Source organism: Neolamprologus brichardi, chromosome 16, assembly GCF_056152115.1.
Source record: "Neolamprologus brichardi isolate AB-2024 chromosome 16, ASM5615211v1, whole genome shotgun sequence".
Lineage (NCBI taxonomy): Eukaryota > Metazoa > Chordata > Actinopteri > Cichliformes > Cichlidae > Neolamprologus > Neolamprologus brichardi.
In genome coordinates this window covers 23,719,944-23,739,079 of record NC_142119.1, presented here as the reverse complement: position 1 = coordinate 23,739,079, position 19,136 = coordinate 23,719,944, and the positions used below count along the sequence as shown (strand labels likewise).

Below are 19,136 nucleotides of genomic sequence, written 5' to 3'. Positions count from 1 at the left end.
GAAAGTGCTCCTGTTGAGCCTGCAGAGCCCCATTTATCCCTCCAGAGCCAGATCCCTGGCGGAGCATACCCTGTTCTCTATAGCTGTGGTCTGACCTGCTAGCCTGGTCCCTGCCCAAGTAATACTGAGCATCTACATCACTGCAGTCAATGTAGGGAATGGAAAAGCTGCCGCCTTTAGCAGCCCTAGATGCTGGACCTGTATTTAGATGTTCGGGGTGGGTCTGTCGTGTTGGGCTCCTTGTCTCCTCTGTCCTGGATACAGACCCCGTTCTCTCTTCGTGGCCATTTCTCTGATGCGAGGGGCTCATCCTCGCCCGTGAAGCTGCCGGGTCTTCTGCACTCACCAGGACCGACTCCTTCCAGTGACGCCGAGGAGAATCAATTCTGTCCCCAGGAGCACCACTCTGCCAGTACGAGACAGGAACACAGGGTTAAAGAATTTAAAGACCACAATTTATTCATTGTATTCATTACTCTTACTGAGGGCCAGGATTTTAAAAGTTTTAAATAAATTCTGCCTGACTTGAAAATACCCTGCAGATTTCTTGACTGACTGTGGAGTACCCCCGTGGCTCTGTTTTGTTGGGCAGGCTGGCATCTTCTATGCACACACATGTGCGGGGATACCACAGCACAGTATTGGGCTACCATGTGTCACCAGAACAGCCCTAGTGCTCCTTATTAATGATTCCCACTCCACAAAGTCTCTTGAACTGTGTTGGAGGGATAAAACACTATTCTTCTAAAAAGATGTTCTCTAATTTGTTGCTATGATGACAGTGTTAGCTGTACAAAACAGGAGTTTATTCATACCAGAAAAATGATCTTAGAGCATAACAGAGTCTTAAGATCCATGCCTCCGGATGAGTAGGCTGTATTTTGCTGTATTTTTACATTATGGGCATTTTTAAAAGAGAAAACAATGTGAAAAGCGACACTATGGACTGTATTTGCTCAGACAACAAAAAAATGCTGTATGCAACAAATTGCCCACTTAAAAGACTCACATCTGTTGGCACTTCACGGTGGCTTGGAGAAGGCAATGGTGACAGGCGACTGTTGTGTTGGACCCGACTGCTATACTGAACACGACTGTGTTTCCTGGCAGACAGGATATTAAAGGTCGGCGTTATAAACTCTGAGCACCCTCGCCTGTACCAAATATGTCAAACGTGTCTGCAGCCTTTACCTTTCAAACGGGATCTTTTTAAATTCAGACTCTTTCACATATTCAATCACCTGCTTCTGCGTGCGACCGCTGCAGAGATAAATACGAGACAGTTAATGATGAGCTATTCCACAAGAGCCTTAGCAGACTGTTAAGTGATGGGTAGAAACTGCTGTGTTCTTGCAGCCATGATAGACAGAGTTTAGCTCTTTGATGCAAATGCTACCTGAATCTAAAGGAGGAGCCTCGTGAGAAGAGTACCGGCTTGGGCTTGGGCTTAGGTTCCTCAAATAGGCGGAAGAAGGCGTGATATTCAACACAGATCTTCCAGAAGACTTTACAGCAGTCCCTGCTTGGCATTAAAAACTCCAGAGTGTCCTGATATGAACTCTGGGGGACACATCAAGACATTTAAACACAACATCAGTCAGTGAGCTGAAGAGTTTCAATATTTTGTGATGTCACTTACATTTAGATCCGGCCTCAGCTTAATGAGGAAGCGTTTTCTCTTGAAGCTCAGTTTTCGAACTTTAGACCAGTTGAAGGCGTTAATCTTTGTGTGTCCCTGAAGTGATGAAAAACAGAATTCACTATTTTGCACTACTAAACACATAAAAAGCGTTTGATACCAGTTGGGCTGACCTGCACTGATTTTGGACTAACCTGGAAGACCAGGACACCCGTGTGCGCCACAGTCAGGCTTAACTTTGTTCCCTCGCGATCCTTGGCAGGATGGAGCCGAATCCCGTACATCTCCAGCCTGCGAGCAACTTCTAACAAATGGTAGTCTGATTCTGCTGGTGTCTGACCACTGTGGTATAAAACAAAACAAATGAAACTATATTTCATGTAGTGTTTAACAGAAACAAATCTCAGGGAAAGACCATAACCATCAATAAAGCAATCATACTAACGAGCACTGTCACAAACCTCCACTGTCAAAAAACAAACAAAGACACCTTCGTAGTGTTGGGTTGTCTATACTTTTGAAAACTGGAAGCACTGGAAGCATACTGTAGTGGTTTACACATCTACCTAACTAGTGAAGAGATCCCCAGTTTGAGCAAATCAAAGATGTGGAGCTACCTGCTGTGGGGACCGCTTGCGAATGAGGGACCAGCTTTTATTTAACCCACATCTGTTAAATTCTTTAATATCTTTTAAGCCTTGGTGTTATTATTGTAACAAAATATTCTGTGTTATACGCTCATAAATTTGTTTTACACACAGGAACTCGAGCTTTAAAATTCAATCTATTCACTGTTCACTTTAGAAACTATTTTCTAGATGGTTTTGGAAATAATTATTAGAGCAGGGAGGGTAAATTAAGACAAAAATGAATCGTATTCCCCTGTTGGATATCTGGCTAATTAAAGTGAAAGACAAAGACAGAGTTCAATCCAGGTTTCTCAAGTTTATCTGAGTTTCTGGAGAAGTTGTGGGAGGGGCTGCAAATGCCAACTAACCTTCCTATTTCTTATCAGTGGATAAGCCTTCCTGTTTCCTGGGTGTGGTAATTAATAAGAGATTTAATTCTACATGGCACATAGCCAGAAGTACTGCAGTCATCAACTAAGAAGGACTCTTGGTGGGAAAAAAAGAGCAAGTTAAAGGGAGCAGTCTAGAGCTCTAACGGAGCTCCTTTCATGTTGCCGCAGCCACCCACTGCGTGCCCATCTCTGGCATGACACCCTGTAATGCTGAGTTGAGACAAGTGTTAGCAAAGCATTGGCACATATTCAAACCCATGCACGGTTGGGGGAATTTTGCGAAATATGCTTTAAGGACATTTGGAAAGTTTCCAGTAACATATTCCCAACACATACCACTCCCAAAATGAGTGGCAGTTATAATAGAAAAGCCTAAAAAGAAGCGCCAAGTTCAATCGCCAGCTTCACTTCTCGCGACCTCCTGCACGAGACGCCTCGCAGCGCTCTCTGACAAACTGCGTTTTTAACCTACTGAACCAGCCGACAGCAGCAGCGTGAGTCATGCAGCAGGTTGAAGGAGGATTTCAGATCTCTGTTTGGAGGAAAGTAGTCTTTATAGACAGAGCAGAAGATGAACTCACATCCACTTCTGGCCAGAAGCTGTAAAACAACTTACAAAGACTGCCTTTTCTAAGCCCGTGTATAATAAAAATACACAGCTCTCTGAGAAAGGAGCCTTTCATTCAATGGCTGTTTTCCTGAATGTGCCACCTCTATAATAAAAGTTCCCAGTGGGACACGCACGCGGTCTGAAACAACATTTCCTGTTGACGGGTTGAGAGTAATTTGAGCGCAGCCATGCCTTCAGTGACCTTATGAAGAGAGTTAATCAGAAACTACGACTAGAACCAAACAACTGCCTTATTTTAAAACCACTGTGCAGCCTTGAATCAAGATCTCTACTCACATATTCTTTGAGTGAAACTCCATGATTTTGTCAATGAGGGGCATTTGATCTGGGATGTAGTTGTTGTTGAGGAGGTGTGACCGGCACTGGCTCTCCTCAAAGTCTCCAATCTCAGCTTAAGGGAGACAAGAAAGAAAGGGGGGGAAGCTCATGTTATACAAAATAAGAATAAAATAAATAAGAATTGATAATAATGAGAATAATAGAAAAGAAAGTCTAGGGTGCTTGTAAAAGCGCTTCAGAGCGTGGATTTTCTGGAGGAATTAAAGGTATTTCCTTTTCCGTTTTATTGATACAAAAAACTTTGATCACTATCGTGTGACAGACTGCAGCAATGAAAATGCTCAGATTTCCTGGCATTGGCACCATCTAACTAAAAAATACCCACCGTAATACACCGATAATCAATTTGCAGTGGTGTGCAGTGTGCACTGTTACAGTCACGGTTAAAAGAAAGCATTTAATCTTTAGATGAAATGTTGTCTGTATCAGGATATAATAAAAAATAATCCGTCTCTTAGCTGCTCTTAAAATTAGGTAAACAAATCCTCTGATGAACAACAACTATAATTATTCATTTAACAAAAAAAAAAAGCCATCAAAAATGAAAAAGCAGTGTGTGAAAAACCCTCACTGCTTCTGCAGAAAATATGAGGCTAAGTAGCCGCCGGGTGCTGATAATCAAATGCACTTGATTAACTGATCATCAGCGAGTGCGAGCACCTCTATAAAAGCACTACTTTAGGCAGCTTGCTGATCTGGAGCCATTGTTTATTCACACAATGCCAAGAATGAAGGACATCAGTGATTTTAGTGAAGCGATTGTTGCTGATGGTGATGATTTGGGAACTCCTCAAACTATTCTAGAGACAAATGTGAGGCTAAATCCCCGTTTACCTAGTTTTTCAGACACTGCTTCTACATTTTGTTGTTTTTTTATCAAATAAATAACTACTTGCTGTAATTTGTCATGTGAGGTTGTATTTACCTAATTTTAACAGCTGGTGAGGACTAGATTCTTTCTTTACAGTCTTTTCATGTAAAATCTTAGAACTGATACTGTACTTTGCGGTGTACTTTTGTTTTTTTACCATGACTGCCTTTTATCTATGTGTGTGTTTTGTTCCCATGAGCTTAATGACAAAAACAGCTCCGGCGTTCCTTACATTGTATAATGTAGGAGACCATCAGAGCGGCGCTGGTGTCGTTGCAAGTCAGACGTCCACAGCAAAGGTCCTGTTTGATCTGGAGGGCAAACAGGTACCTGGGCCAAACACAAACAGCATTCACATTATACAAAAGGAGGAGCTGGAGTTTGGTGTTTTCTACCACCTGAATTCTGGATCAGATTGAAATCTACTGCTAAACTCAAACATGGCAGCCAAGAGGATTATTGCAAATTCTAACTAAATGAAAAGCATCTTTTGCCTTTCTTTGAACCACAGTCAGCTGGAACAAGTGTACAGTTTAAATTCAGAAATCTATAAGAAGTAAAGTTAGTTTTCGGGACATTTCCTGAACACATTGCACCTCCTGGCTGTAGTCCAGCACAGAAACAAATATAGTCCTGATAAGAAGCATAATAATTACTTCGGTTTTTTGAGAACATCTAACGTCAGCGCCAACTAGTCAAGCAGTTTGCATCCACCTCCGTCCTTCAGCTGCCGAGTTTGCCAAAAAATGTTTTCAATGTCTTTTGCATTTTCAAATCAATGAATAATTATGACAAATAACCAGGATATGGAGTCCAGAACAAGAAAGGAGAAACCAGAAAACCATTAGCTCCACACTAATCTCCCAAGAGCTAAATCAGAAACATGGCAGCCCTGATATGTGAACAGCATAGCGTGGCGGGGCATAAATCTTGTGGGAACCGCAGCACGTTTCATGTTTCCACAATTGTTTTCAGTCACAGTGGAAATAAGTGACACTGATTTACACTGACACACTGTATACAAGTGCACGTTTCATTGCCAAGCGGAAGATAAGCACGCTGTTGGAACGAAGATAAGTTATATCACACAGAGAGGAGCTCACCTTGTCAGCTCCTCCAGTAGCTGGGCGTGGTCCGGGGGGAAAAACTTCACAGAAAACCTCAGGATTGTGTGTTTCGGCCCTGCGTACACACAGCAAAGAGATCTGCTATTGGACTGCATCAAATACACAAAACAGCAGCTCTTTGAAGCGAGATATGCTTCTCGCTCGCTTACAGGTTTTCTCCAGACAAACAAAGAAACGTCCACTGAGAGAGATTTCTTCAAAGAATAGGGTTCAGTATTTTAAAGCACTTACGCCTGAGCTGCTTGATAATGGGTTTGATGTGGTCCAACCAAACCTGTGAAAGAGAGAAGACAGTTAACACGGAGCTGATTTTAGGGAAAGCAACGTTAGGTATGCTTGACAGAGGTTCCTCTGTGCTCTCATTTACTCACCATCATCTTTTGTTGGTTCTGAAACTCCAAGCCAAAGTAGTCACCCTCAATGAGATTCATGTGGGAGCACACGAGGTCAAACAGCACCTTGCCTGAGGCTTTTTGCTGTGAACAAAAGGAAAAGACAAAGAGCTATAGTTAATATAACACTGCAACAGTAACTATTCCTGTTTTAAAGTCAGCTTTTGTCCTCAGCATTGAAGTCAAAGGAGACTCTGGTATTTTATATGGTTACATACATAAAGCCAGCCAAACTTCTGGGCCGAATGACACAAAAGAGCACTCAGGCGCAAAAGAGCCCGGCTTTGTTGACCTGTCAAACCCCATGCGAGTGAATGCTACCCAAGTAGATAATCATTTTTTTGACTAAATTCCTCTGCCAGCCTTCGTCCTTCTATTCTTGCTTTCACGGGCTCGGTTGGTCACAAAACCCCTTCCTCCCTGCTGGAGCCAGAGGGGGAGGCAGGCCCCGTCTTTGATCTGTGTTTTCAGTGTCACTGCTGTCACTGATGACGGCCCGGCGGCCTTTGAGGTTGATACAGTATCAGGACGGGATAAAGACCCTCCCCGACCACCTCCGTCCTCGCTCGCAGCGCGCGCAAACACTTTGAAGAAAGAGCGAGCAACCCACGTGCTGCCTGGCGATGTGACAACACACAAGCCTCAGAAATCCACCACATCTTTGGAGAGAGAAACTTTCCCATGTAAGGTCAAGTAAAAGTCAGGGATTTCCACTGAAACACTTCTGTTGCAGGCACCCTGAGAAGACAGAGCTCTGTCAGGCGCACACACAGCAGGAGAATTTTTGCCTGGCTGCTTCCTCGTGACTGCTTTGCACCAGAGCTGAGCGTGTCCCAGCTATAGCATGTGAGCGTTTGTAGTAGCAGTTCCCTTTGGTTTGGATAATGATCCAGGGATGTCTCCGAGTGGGTTTCAAGGAAGCAGTTTCTCCTGTGCTTTTACATAAAAGGAAGAGTGAGTCGCAGAGACGCGTCACATGAATTCCCCTTCATGCAGCTGAACTGTATTAAAGGGTCTCGCCCGCCTTTAAATGTGTCTGGTGTTTCACAGGCAAAGAATGATACAGTCTGCGCTCCTGTTATTGCTCAAAGAATAAAAACAGAAGCTTAGCCAGCTTAGTGAAAGGGTTTACACTTTCACAAAAAAATCTTTCCCAAACAAGCGCCCACTCACAACATCAGCCACTCCCCCCCCCCCCTCATGCGTCTGTCCTTCCTTCACAGCACTACTGTCTCTCGTCAGGCAGCGCAGAGGGTGTCCTCTGTCACCATATGGAAACCAGTTGTTTCCATATGGTGACAAGCAGGCTAGAGGGAAAGAGCTTAAGCCCTTCTCACACGTAAATATTCCACCCTAACTGAGGCAAATGAACTCCTGAATGACTTCTATGTCTCATGTTTTCTGAACAAATGTGCCCTGCGGTGGCTCCAGGAAAACGTACGGCGGACAAACCGCTGCGGATGCAGTGTTGAGGCTCAAGAGTGTTTCTGTCTCACGTATCCAGCCTTATAAATCTGCTGTCGGGGCAGAAATGACCGCGAGCCAAGCAGAGATGGGTAAGGCCGAGGCTGATTAAAGCTTGACAGTGCTTGATTAAATGCAGCTGTTGCAGACTGGAGTTAGGGCACTGCCATTTGACACCGCTGCAGCCGGCACAATAATAAGGCCGCTGTTAATGATGCACAAGACCCAAAGATGACAGCTGTACTGGCGCAGGCACTTGGAGGACACTTAGTAACACAGTACTCACTTTAGAGTCTCTAAAAGCCTAATTGCAGCAACGTAATAATGAAACCTGGCATAAAAGCAACTTGTCTTACAAAACCGAACCCTCTTAGTTGCCATTTTATTAGGTACACCTATCTATTACTAATATACATCAATACAATAGACATTTAATCAATCCTAGCAGGATATAACCCACTTATTCTGTTTCAGAAGGGATATACAGTACTGGATTGGAGTAGTTTTAGTTAAATCTACCCAATAAAGTCCGAACCAACTGTTTACGAAGACAGACGCTCATCTTTGGACAGTACAGGTGTTACTAGATTACTACAACTGACTCCATTTTTTTCATTGGGGGACCTGTAGGCAGGGATTTTCTCTTATTCAGCCACAAAGGCAATAAGACCATTAGATCAATGTACACTATATGGACTATATACTGAGCCACACCTCTTAGTCATTCTATTCAGGTGTTTCATTCAATCCCATTGTCGCTGATGAATGAAATCAAGCACGTATTCATGCTGTCTGTCTTTACAAACATTTCTGAGGAATGGGCTGTTATAGCACAGCTGCAACAAGTCTTTGGTGAAATTTCTTCCCTTCCAGACAATCCACAGTGAGCTGTATAGTAAGTGGTAATATTGCAAAGTCAAAGCATTCACGAACCACAGCAATTCAAATGGTAAATGGCCTGTATTTGTATTAGAGATGGCACGATACCACTTTTTTATGTCCGATACCGATACCGATATCATAAATTTGGATATCTGCCGATACCGATATGAATCTGATATAGTGTGTTTTTTAATAAATAAAACGTTTTTTTAATATCTTGCTGCATTTTGTATAAGTTTATACTCAAGTTTAAATAAATAACAACACTAAAGCTATTCTGTTATACCTGTATGTAAAAAATACACTGCGCCCAAAATATTTCATAGTTCAGCAATACTAATCTAATAAACTTAAACCTGCTCCATCCTTCCTATTCTGGTATTTTAAAGAGTACTTAGCAGAAATATTAAGCAACCTAACTAATAGGGTTGCAAACTCCCAGCAAAAAAAAAATAGGGAACCACCCCCACCCCCCACCTCATGATGCTTAATCAATGTAATCAAATTTAATTTGATGCAGGGAGGAAAATGCACAGAAATAAATTATTTTTCAAGAATAATTAAATAGATTCAACATCTTTCTTCAACAAAATTGCAGACTGCACAGATGGTATCTTCCCAAAGGAAAAAGTACTATAGCTTACTAGGGTATGTTAGACTTAACAGTTACTATATACAGTAATGGACTTATATATATATTTTACATCAGATTAAAACTTTGGGTCAGATAATTATTTATTAAAAGCTCGACATTTTAAATGAGAATAAGAAAGAAAAGTATGTCTTTGTGCCCCCTTTTCCCTGTTCATGCCCTATCGGCCCCCCTGGCTAAACTTTGCTAGATCCGCCCCTGCACAGTTACCAGCCGTCAGCTATGTAGAAAAAGATCCTGGTGTAGAAAGTAATATTAAATAAATTCTAACAACAGCTTATCAAGCTTAATAGTGCTGCTGTTGTTCAGCCGCTGGTTTCCTCTTTCTGGTGCAAAGTGGGCCAAAAACAAACAAGAGAGACGGACTAGCGACAGAAAAGCCGATCAGCTGATCATTGATCAGTTTCACGTTTGAAGTAGGAGCAGGAGAGAGAGAGAGAGAGAGGCAGTCGCTCCATATATCGGTTGTTAAGCTTAACGCTGGAATGCTTTACAAACATTCAGAGATGAACTTACACACTTGCTTTACTTCTCTCTGGGAAAACTTCCTTGTAGATGAAATGCTGGTTTGGTAGCACACAGCCGCTCTATCATGTGAGCACACTGCTCCAACGTGCTACGGTTATGAGCCGGGTTACGCCGTGTAGCAAGTTTTGTGAGGTGCTTTTTTGATATTTAATGGATCGGATTACATTTTTTATTTCTTGCCGATATCCGATCCAGGAATTTGGGTCAGTATCGGACCGATACCGATACGTAATATCGGATCGGTCCATCTCTAATTTGTACAGCGCTTTTCTAGTCCCTACGGACCCCAAAGCGCTTTACACAACCTGTCATCCACCCATTCACACACACATTCACACACTGGTGATGGCAAGCTACATTGTAGCCACAGCCACCCTGGCGTGCACTGACAGAGCCGAGGCTGCCGGACACTGGCGCCACTGGGCCCTCTGACCACCACCAGTAGGCAACGGGTGAAGTGTCTTGCCCAAGGACACAACGACCGAGACTGTCGGAGCCGGGGCTCAAACCGGCAACCTTCCGATTACAAGGCAAACTCCCAACTCTTGAGCCACGATTGCCCCGAAGTGACACAATAGGTAGTCACCAGTGCTCTGCTGACTCAATAACTGCAGAATTTCAAAGTCCTCTGACTTTAACATCAGCACTGGGAGCTTCCTTGTATGGGTTGCCATGGCAGCAGCATCTCCTTGCAAGCCCAGTGTTGGCTTGAGTGATGTAAAGCATGCCACCGCTGGACTGTGGAGAAAAGGAAACGTGCTGCAGTGATAAATCTCATCTCGTTTCTGTATCTGGCAGTCTGGACACCAGACTGACTTTAGTCTGGGTTTAGTGAATAGCAGGAAACACTGCCTGCCTGAATGCACAGTGCCAGCTGTAAAGGTTGGTGGAGGAAGGATAATGCTATGGGATTGTTTTCTAGTTCCAGTGAAGGGAAATGTTAATGTTTTCGCTCACTGAGACATTTTTTTATAGTTCTATCCTTTCAGCTTTTGCAGAGGCTTTTTCTGTTCCAGTGAGACTGTGCCCCACTGCACAAAGCTCAGTCCAAAGAATGGATGGATGATTTTGGAACAACTTAACTGTACCACACAGAGCCCTAACCTCAACCCCACCGTACCTTTGAGATAAACTAGAAAGAAGATTGCCGGCCAGGCCCTCTCATCCAACATCAACGTCTGACCTTAGAAATGCTATTAAATGGGCACAAATTGCCGCAGACAAGCTTCAAAAGCTTGTAGAAAGTCTTCCCAAAAAGAGGGGAAGCTGTTGTAGCTGTAAGGGGGGAACAATTTCCATAATAATGCACATGGATTTACAATTCCAATTCCCAAAAAGTTGGGATGATGTGTAAAGTGCAAAAAAAACAACCCAGAATTCAGTGATTTGCAAATCCCCAAATTTACAATAGAACATGGAAAACATCAAATGTATTAACTGGGAAAATTACTGAGACCAAATCATTTCTGATCTATTCACAGCAGAGATTCTGACCTTTCTGTACAGGAAAAGTTCAAGTATCACAAATAAAATAAATGAAGGCTCTGTTCAACTGTACCATTAAACCATGGCAGTGTGACAGTGAGCCAGCTTGCAACTGAATTGGGAATGAAATCCAATTGTTCTTTATTTCTGAATGGGTGCCTGCATGTTGGTAATGAGTGCCATAGCTGCCACATATTGTCAAGCACATATATGTGGGTAAATCCCAAACGTGTTGATACATGCTAACACTTTCAGAAGCTACATTAAATTAGCTGTTTTTTTTAGCATTTCCAGAGCTTACATTTGCTGGCACTAGTCGGTACTACAATGGGTCTTTGGTCTTTGGTTTTCTTTCCAATATTGTTGGGTCTGTAGCCAACAATATCAAGTGCCCTGAGGCAACTGTTGTTATGAATTTGTGTTTCAAACTGAATTGAAATATTGACTTGTAGCAATGGCCTAGTGTGAAAGTCTGGATTAAGAAACATCTGATTTAAAGGGACAGTTAACTTAACCATTCAGGTTGTTTTGGAGTGAGATGCCCATATTTGAAGATATCAGCTTTAGAAAATATTATCCCCTGTTGAAAATAATGGGACCCGATGGCACTTCCCTTTAGGTGCTCCAAGCTCCAAAAACATTAATGTGAAAAAGTCAGCAGCGATATCTCCTTCTGGAAATCATGACCCGGTTACTCGAAAACCCTCAAACCCTGTTGTGAGCACTGTAGGAACTCTGTTTATGTGCATTCTTTTGGCATCTGAAGCAGCACAAGGCAAGTGCGATCATGTTCCATTAGATTCAAGGAAAGTCACTGATTTCCACAGTTGATATCTCAAAAACTGGGCAACGCACACCAAAACAATGTAGACGGGTCATTAGCACTACAGGCCACAGACAAAAATACTTGAATTTAATCTCAGAGTGACCTGTTCATTTAATTTAATTTAGGTCACTGAAGCTGTAAAGACACAAGATAATTTACTGTGTCAATTCACTGAACCATTAATTACAGCAAAGCTGTCTGTTTTTATATCCTCTGTTCATCCAGATGGCAAACAGTACATTTAACTCTTTAAAACATAAACAATGAAATAATTGCCAGAAATTTATATATAAATATATTTGATGATTACTGATGATTTAGAAGTCTAAGGCCAACGCTAAAGTGTACAACCATCAGACAAAAAAGAAGCTGTGACTTCTTCCCTCTGACAGTGCAGCTGACTCAAACCTCTACATACATGTCGTGCAGCCTCCGCTTTCAGCTGAAAGGTTACAGTCTTAGGAAACATCATCATCAGGACCTGACATTTCTTTCATCATCTGGAATGCCAAGAAAATGTCACCAATCTTCCTTTTCATGGCCTCTATCTATAAAAAAAAAATAAGGTTTACAGTTTACATAGGAGCCGTCAATTGCAGCATGAGGCGACGCTTTCTGAATCAGCAATCTCAGACCAGACAAGACGCGCCGGGAGACTCTGTCTGGGTTCATCAGGCTTAAACATAGACTCATAGGAGGCTACAACTGTTTACATGTGTGTGAGTGCGAGTATCGCTACGCCGCTGCATTGCCCTCTGCATGCTCCGACTGACAAAATGCAGCTAAATAAAGATGACAGCAATGTCTGCCTGGGTTTCCACTTCAGGGTAGACCAAACACTCCCCTCCAGCACCCTTTGTTAGTAAGCTCCTGTCAGCAAAAAGAGATAAAGGTCAGGTGTAAAGCAGCTCTGTGTTCCCTCTACTATTCCCCTGCAGGAGATATTCGTATGGCCCACTTCACCCACAAAAAGCTAGGCCAGGCGATGCTGGACAAACCTGAGGTTGTGTGGGGTGATGGGGGTGGGTGCCGTAGATGGCAAACAGACTGCGAGTGCCTCGAGGCTCCAGATGGACAGAAAAAACAAAGGGAATCGTGTCTGGTTGAATATACTGGTTGGTGCATGGGAGGAGTTGATGCTGGCATTAAAGCAAAGGGGTTAGACATGACTGAAGAGGGACGTAAGAGTTTATTCTTTGTCTTTTCCTGTGTCGTGGACCCTGCTGGTAAACTTGTGCCTGCTGGTTCAGTTAAACCTTGACAGAATGTAGAGTAAGACTCTGCCAACAGGAGGTTTTCAGCCGTGACATTCAGCAACGTCACAGGAAGCCGACTGAGGTCACGGATGAAAGAGATGTGTGTCATTCAAAGAAAGGAATAAGCAAGTGGTAAAAGGTCAATTCTCAGATTCAAAATATCTGCAGCGCTTATCTGATAAGGTCCCAGACAGGCTTAGCACTATAATAAAAGTGGTTATTTATTTATTTTTAAGTGATATCAAACCGACGTTTGATTGACTTAGTGCCGGAGACTGAAAGTGAGCTTTGCCAGCCAAAACCTTTGCGTCATACTTGTCACTGTGGTAGAAGTGGAAAACCCCAGGAACGAGTCTTAAGTGAACCACGTCTCTTTTGATAAAGCTGCTGTAGGAAGGGCTGAGATTACAAAGTGTTTACAGTAGCAGGCACATGCATCCTAGCTGGAATCCCTCTTGAAACCATTAACTAACCATCCCATACTCCCGTGGGTTCTGTCTCATTAAAGCCAACTATTCAAAGTACTGTCCTGCACATGTGGGTGTCTTTGCATCTGTGCTGTGGTGCCCGAGGAGGGGGAATGAGGGCAGGACAGAGAAGTCAGGAGCAGCTAAAGCTCATTCAGATTCAGGTCATGCTCCGCAGAGGTTCTCAGGGTGACTTGACTACAGCAGGGATATGACAAAGGGATAAAAGGAGGGAGACGAACCCGCTGATAATCCCGTCAAATTACTGGCGTGCTCCCGGAGCTCGTACAGATATGTGATGAGGCATATATTGATCCGTTTTAACGGACGTGAAACACTTATCATGACATCTAAAAGTATTATTGTCCTTTTAGGAAATAATCAGCAGGTAAAGGATTTAACTATCAAGCCCCCCTAGATCCACTCTGTCACACGAGAGAGGAGAGGACAACCATGAAAATAACGCCTGGATCCTGACAGAAGTAGAAAACACCTCCTCCTGCTTCTCTCTTGGAACCCCCCACCCCCGGACTCATTCTCATTACGTTGCCCGCCTAGCCTCCCAGGAGTCAGGGCTGCAAGAACCATATTGATTTTGCATAAAGTACAATTAAGTGTCCTGTTGTGGCCATTGTGCTGCTGAATATCTGTGCATCTGCGCAAAGACCTCCCACTGTTAATCGCCGCACCACAAATTAGCACAGTTGCAGGTTTGCATCGTTAGTGGAGACGGTAAACAAGCAGCAGCAGAGTTCAACCAAACATGCCAGCATGCTTCGCAACGATAAAGCTGCGGGACTACGTTAAACCCACACTGAGCCAACACAACGCGAAGTCCTATCAGGCCTTAACCCAACACTGAGCATAATTAAAATATGCAAGAGGGCAAGAGCGGGTTTTAAGGCAGCTGGAATTACCAAAAAGATTGGCCTCTTTTTTTCTTCTTCAGCTGTCCAAATCGCTTTCAGAGTGCCTCAAATTCTGAACCCATGCTGGGTATTCTCCACCACCGCCTCTCTTCAGAGCTGGGGATTACTGTCACTCAGAGGGAGGATGCGTCACTTCACATTTAGGCAGAAACTCCCCATTTAGCTAAGCTCGATAAAGGCAGCCTGAAGAACAGAATTCGTTTTGTGTCACCGCATTACCATAAGAAATACAAAAAAAAAAGAAAAAGAAGAATGAGCCCAAAATACATTTTCCGCCAAATAAAGAAAATAAAATACAGAAATTCAGTCTCCATCCAGCGTTATGAGGTCAAGCTATTTTTTTTCCAGATTATCAGATGTCATCTCACCAGATTCTAAAGACCTGCATGCATAAGATATGCTAAAAAACAGCCATTACCTGCTGATTTAAAAGCAAATTGTGTAACTGCAGCTGTAAATACCGTTTTCCTGCAAAGGTAATTATCACCACCTGCAGAATTAAGAGACCGTGTGTTCTCTCGCGTAGCTGTGAGTACTGTGGAGCTCTGTACGTGTGCACAGGCAATCAATAGGTTAATTAGGAGCTTAATTAACTGTAACTGTGAGAGATAACTCCCACAAGGTCAGGCCAATAGGGAGAAAGCGAAAAAGGCAATCCTTATATATATATTATATAATCTCAATACAAAAACATGTCAAAGAGGTAATTCTTAATGGTTTAGCACCAGCCATGCCTTGCCTGACCTTTACGTCTGATGGTCTTATTACAGAATACACCAGAGAGCTGAGCAAAAGACATTATCAAGTGAACTATTAGGTTTATGGTAACACCAGCTACAGCGGTATATGGGGCTGAAGTTAAATGTGATTACCTGTGATGCTTTGGAGACCGAGCGATGTAATAATGGTCTAAATTAATCTGTAACAGATAAAATATCAGCACACGAGGCACGAAACCAAGAAAAAAAAAATCCCCCATTAAACCTCATCAGTGCTCTGCATAACAAACTGGAAAAACTACAAGCCACAATCTGTCACAGTCTGCCAGGAACAAACATAGCTAAATCAGGGCTACAGTCCAATTTCATGCACCTAGTCCGAGTAAACTCGGCCACTACGTGCCAGGATCATTTATATCCCCACAGCATGTGACGCTTCCCCTCGGCTCAGAATTTTCAAAGCACATCTGCAGTTGAGCATGTTGGATGTTTGTCTCTAAACACACTCTTTCAATATTTTTGGAATATTAATTTTCCTAATTTAACTCTGAGCACTGCTGTGTACTGTAAGACAACATGCAAAATTGAAAATTAATATCAGAACAGCAGAACAAACAGCTGTTGATTTAGCAATCTGGGCACTGGCTCCCACAGTCTGAGACGGGCCAGGTATACTTTACCGAGCTTCCAACCTGCACAAATCCATCAGATGCTAAAAAGATGGGGCGCCCTCTGGAAAAATTAATATCCAAAGTATGCTAATTAACTGTAAGCAAATGTGCCACGCTGCATGCATAAACAGCAGCTTGCTAACAGAAGCTAATATTGGAGCAGACGTAGTGATCTATATAATCACTGTGATGTCTGCTTGTGTGCTCTGTGTGCTGTAGAGATCAAGAAAAAGAGAGACTGAGGCAATAATATGGGATGGCATTAAAGCAGAAAGCATAATTAATAAGAAGCTCATAGTGTGGCAGAATTCACTCATTAATTATTATACCACATACTAATGCAAAAACAGCTCAAACAAACAAACAAACAAACAAGTCCAAAATTCATTCTCATTTTCACAATATGATCACATAGACCGGCTATAAAACATAGAATTAACCATTAACTAATGGAGGGACTAATGCAGTCCTTGAGTTTGGCATTCTAGCCTCTGTGGTGGAGTGGGTCTGACTGAGTGACCGAATGCCTCAACTTATTTGCCTATTTTACTCTAAATGGGGCCGCAGTTTACCAAGTGAGCCTTTAAGGTGTATAACGTAAACCCTGAAACTAGCAAGTAAGTACAGAAACTCATCAGGAAGATTTTATAAGATTATGGATTAAGTGAGACATAGAGTCATTTTCCTACTTAATTAGACCTCTTTGCCATTAGAGGAGTCTCCCCTTACTTTCTATATATCTATATTTTTCAGAAGCTAAGGCGCACTGGATTATAAGGCGCATGGAGCGAAACAAAACAGTCAGATAAGTCAAACTTTACTCAACTCATTCTTCTTGCTTCCACTTCCGTACCATTGATTCATTAATGTTGAATTCTCTCCCAGCTGCTCTATTCCCATCTTGTTGCAGTATATTAATGACTAACCTCTATTGTAGATGGATTATCTCAGTTGTTCTCCTGACTAAAGTTTGGTCCGTTTACAGCATCCTACCATGCGATTGCATTTGTCTCTAACCATCAGGAAACCTCATGTTAACTTTTATTAAGTGGATAAAAAGTTAGCGTTCATCCTCCAGCTTCACTGTGTTTATGTTATGCTAACATAGCTGTGTTGCTAGCATCACGTAGCACATCATTCAACTTCAGCAACCCTACAAACGTCAATGCTGTTTAGTTTTCTGTCTTCATTTATGTTGAAAGTAATAGCAGAGCTGTACATTTTAATTTATTCAGAAATCTCTCAGTCAGAACACGGTGTATTATATTTAGATGGAAGCTAGCGAGCTAACTCCCTGCTAACTTCTAACTCGGTTAAATTTCATAAATTCTGTTTTCATGGATGCCTAGATGTTAAACTTAATTGTTACACCTGGTAAAGCAGCCATGGTGATCATTTTTATTAAAGATGAAAGAATTTAGACAGTTTTTAACTCTCAGTGATGCCGCAGTGGTTGTTTGACTTTGGGACCTGAAGAAGACGGCATTTTGGACCCAGATTACTCTGTGAGGCTCCTGACTATGGCAGCCGTAATGCTCCGACAATCTATCAAGCGGTGCAGCTTCGTAGCTCAACAAAGTTGTGCTAAAACATTTTTTGACAGCTTTTTGAGCGCCGTGTACCACATAAAATCAGTTTGAGGTCAGTAAGCACAACCAGAATTCATACATAAAGCGCACCGGATTATAAGGTGCACTGTCAATTTTTGAGAAAATTAAAGGATATTAAGTGCGCCTTATAGTGCGAATAAATCGGTAGTTGAAATACATTCACTGGCCACTTAGGCCTATTCAATTGCTCATTTAAGCAAATATCTAATACGTCAATCACACGACAGCAACTCTGGTCTGAGTATTTTAGAAACTGCTGCACAACCATCTTTAGGGTTTACAGAGAATGGCCCGAAAAAGAGAAAATTTCTGGCGAGCAGCAGTTCTCTGGAAGACAAAGTCTTGTTGATATTAGAGTTCAGACAAGAATAGCCAGACTGCTTCAAGTTGATAAGAAGGTAACTTTTCCTTCTTCTATTGTTTGCTTCATTTAGGGGTCATCACAGGACATCACCTGCCTCCATCTCTGCCTATCCCTCGTATTGTCCCGTGTCACAGCAACCCGCCTTCACTATATCCATGGATCTTCTCTGTGGTCTTCTTCTTTTCCTCTTGTCTATTCAACATCCTTCTTCCAGTATATTCACTATTCCTCCTCTGCACATGTCCAAACACATGAGCCTTGCCTCTCTAGCTTCTTGATCTGTTCCACTGATATACACATTTCTAGTTCTGCCATCCATCTCCTGCCTAACATCATGGGGCTCATCATATATCGTGGGATACTGTTTAAGCCAGCTGATCTTTCAATATCTTTTGATTTATGAGAGTGTAATCAGAAATGTTAGAAGCTTGCACTTTCAGATTCTAAAAATACTGCATGAGTCAAAGCCAGATATGACTGTCCATTTCTCTTTTGATTTTCCAAATCAATTTCATATCATGCAAATTCAATAGAATCCCATTCAACACACTACCTAATGTGTAGAAAAACAAATGCAACACTGCCAAAGAAAAGCTTTTTTCCAGTCTGAACATGTCACTCTGTTCATGATTTGGCACTGTTGAAGCTAACTACTGCCTGGAGTGTAGCATCAACACACTGAATCAAAGTCTGAGAAACCAGCTTTCTGCCTCACCACCAGACTACCACAGATTTTCCTGAGTGGGCTGCACTGTGAGAAAGATAAGACCCGGGAGCTCGTGTGGTGTTTAAGAGATGTTTTTTCCTCCCACTGGTGGAGCAGGCAGGTCTCTGAGGAATACTGTCCTGCTGCACGCTCCTTCCTTTACACATAATCTCCACCAGCAATAAATAAAGACAGGAGCACATGCTCTCTTAGTGGTGAGGCCAATCAATTGGCCTTCTCAAGATTAGCCCTAAACTACTTAGCTCTTAGAGCAGCAAATCCAGAGGCCCTCTGCCCTGTGATGCAGTCAGGTAAGTGTCTCTCAGCTGCTGTGACCTGACATCCCAAACTTTCAGCGGCTACAAAAGAGCTTCAGCAGTTGAACTGAAATTTGCATGCTTTACCCACTGCTACACAACCTGTACTGGCAAAGTGTCTGATTTTGTACAATATAATAGGTCATAAGGAATCAGATAAACATAACACAGGTTAATTAATCTATAATTGAGAAAAACACACCAAAAATAATCAGAGTCCCCCCTCCCCAAAGAAATCAA

The 19,136-nt window shown here is 42.5% G+C and overlaps 1 protein-coding gene across 2 annotated transcripts in view; it reads right to left on the bottom strand.

Annotated features, from left to right (window-relative positions):
* The window catches only part of LOC102786545 (FERM, ARHGEF and pleckstrin domain-containing protein 1), a 56,645-nt gene that overhangs the window by 16,749 nt on the left and 20,760 nt on the right, over positions 1-19,136 (bottom strand). For both annotated transcript variants that reach the window (XM_006788427.3, XM_006788429.3), the window contains exons 3-13: positions 6,000-6,104; positions 5,860-5,902; positions 5,605-5,683; positions 4,734-4,831; positions 3,568-3,682; positions 1,834-1,981; positions 1,640-1,735; positions 1,397-1,560; positions 1,192-1,260; positions 1,010-1,103; positions 199-406 (exon numbers count right to left, since the gene is read on the bottom strand). In XM_006788427.3, the coding sequence (XP_006788490.2) occupies positions 199-406; positions 1,010-1,103; positions 1,192-1,260; positions 1,397-1,560; positions 1,640-1,735; positions 1,834-1,981; positions 3,568-3,682; positions 4,734-4,831; positions 5,605-5,683; positions 5,860-5,902; positions 6,000-6,104 (1,219 nt within the window). The remainder of the gene's footprint in view (positions 1-198; positions 407-1,009; positions 1,104-1,191; positions 1,261-1,396; positions 1,561-1,639; positions 1,736-1,833; positions 1,982-3,567; positions 3,683-4,733; positions 4,832-5,604; positions 5,684-5,859; positions 5,903-5,999; positions 6,105-19,136) is intronic.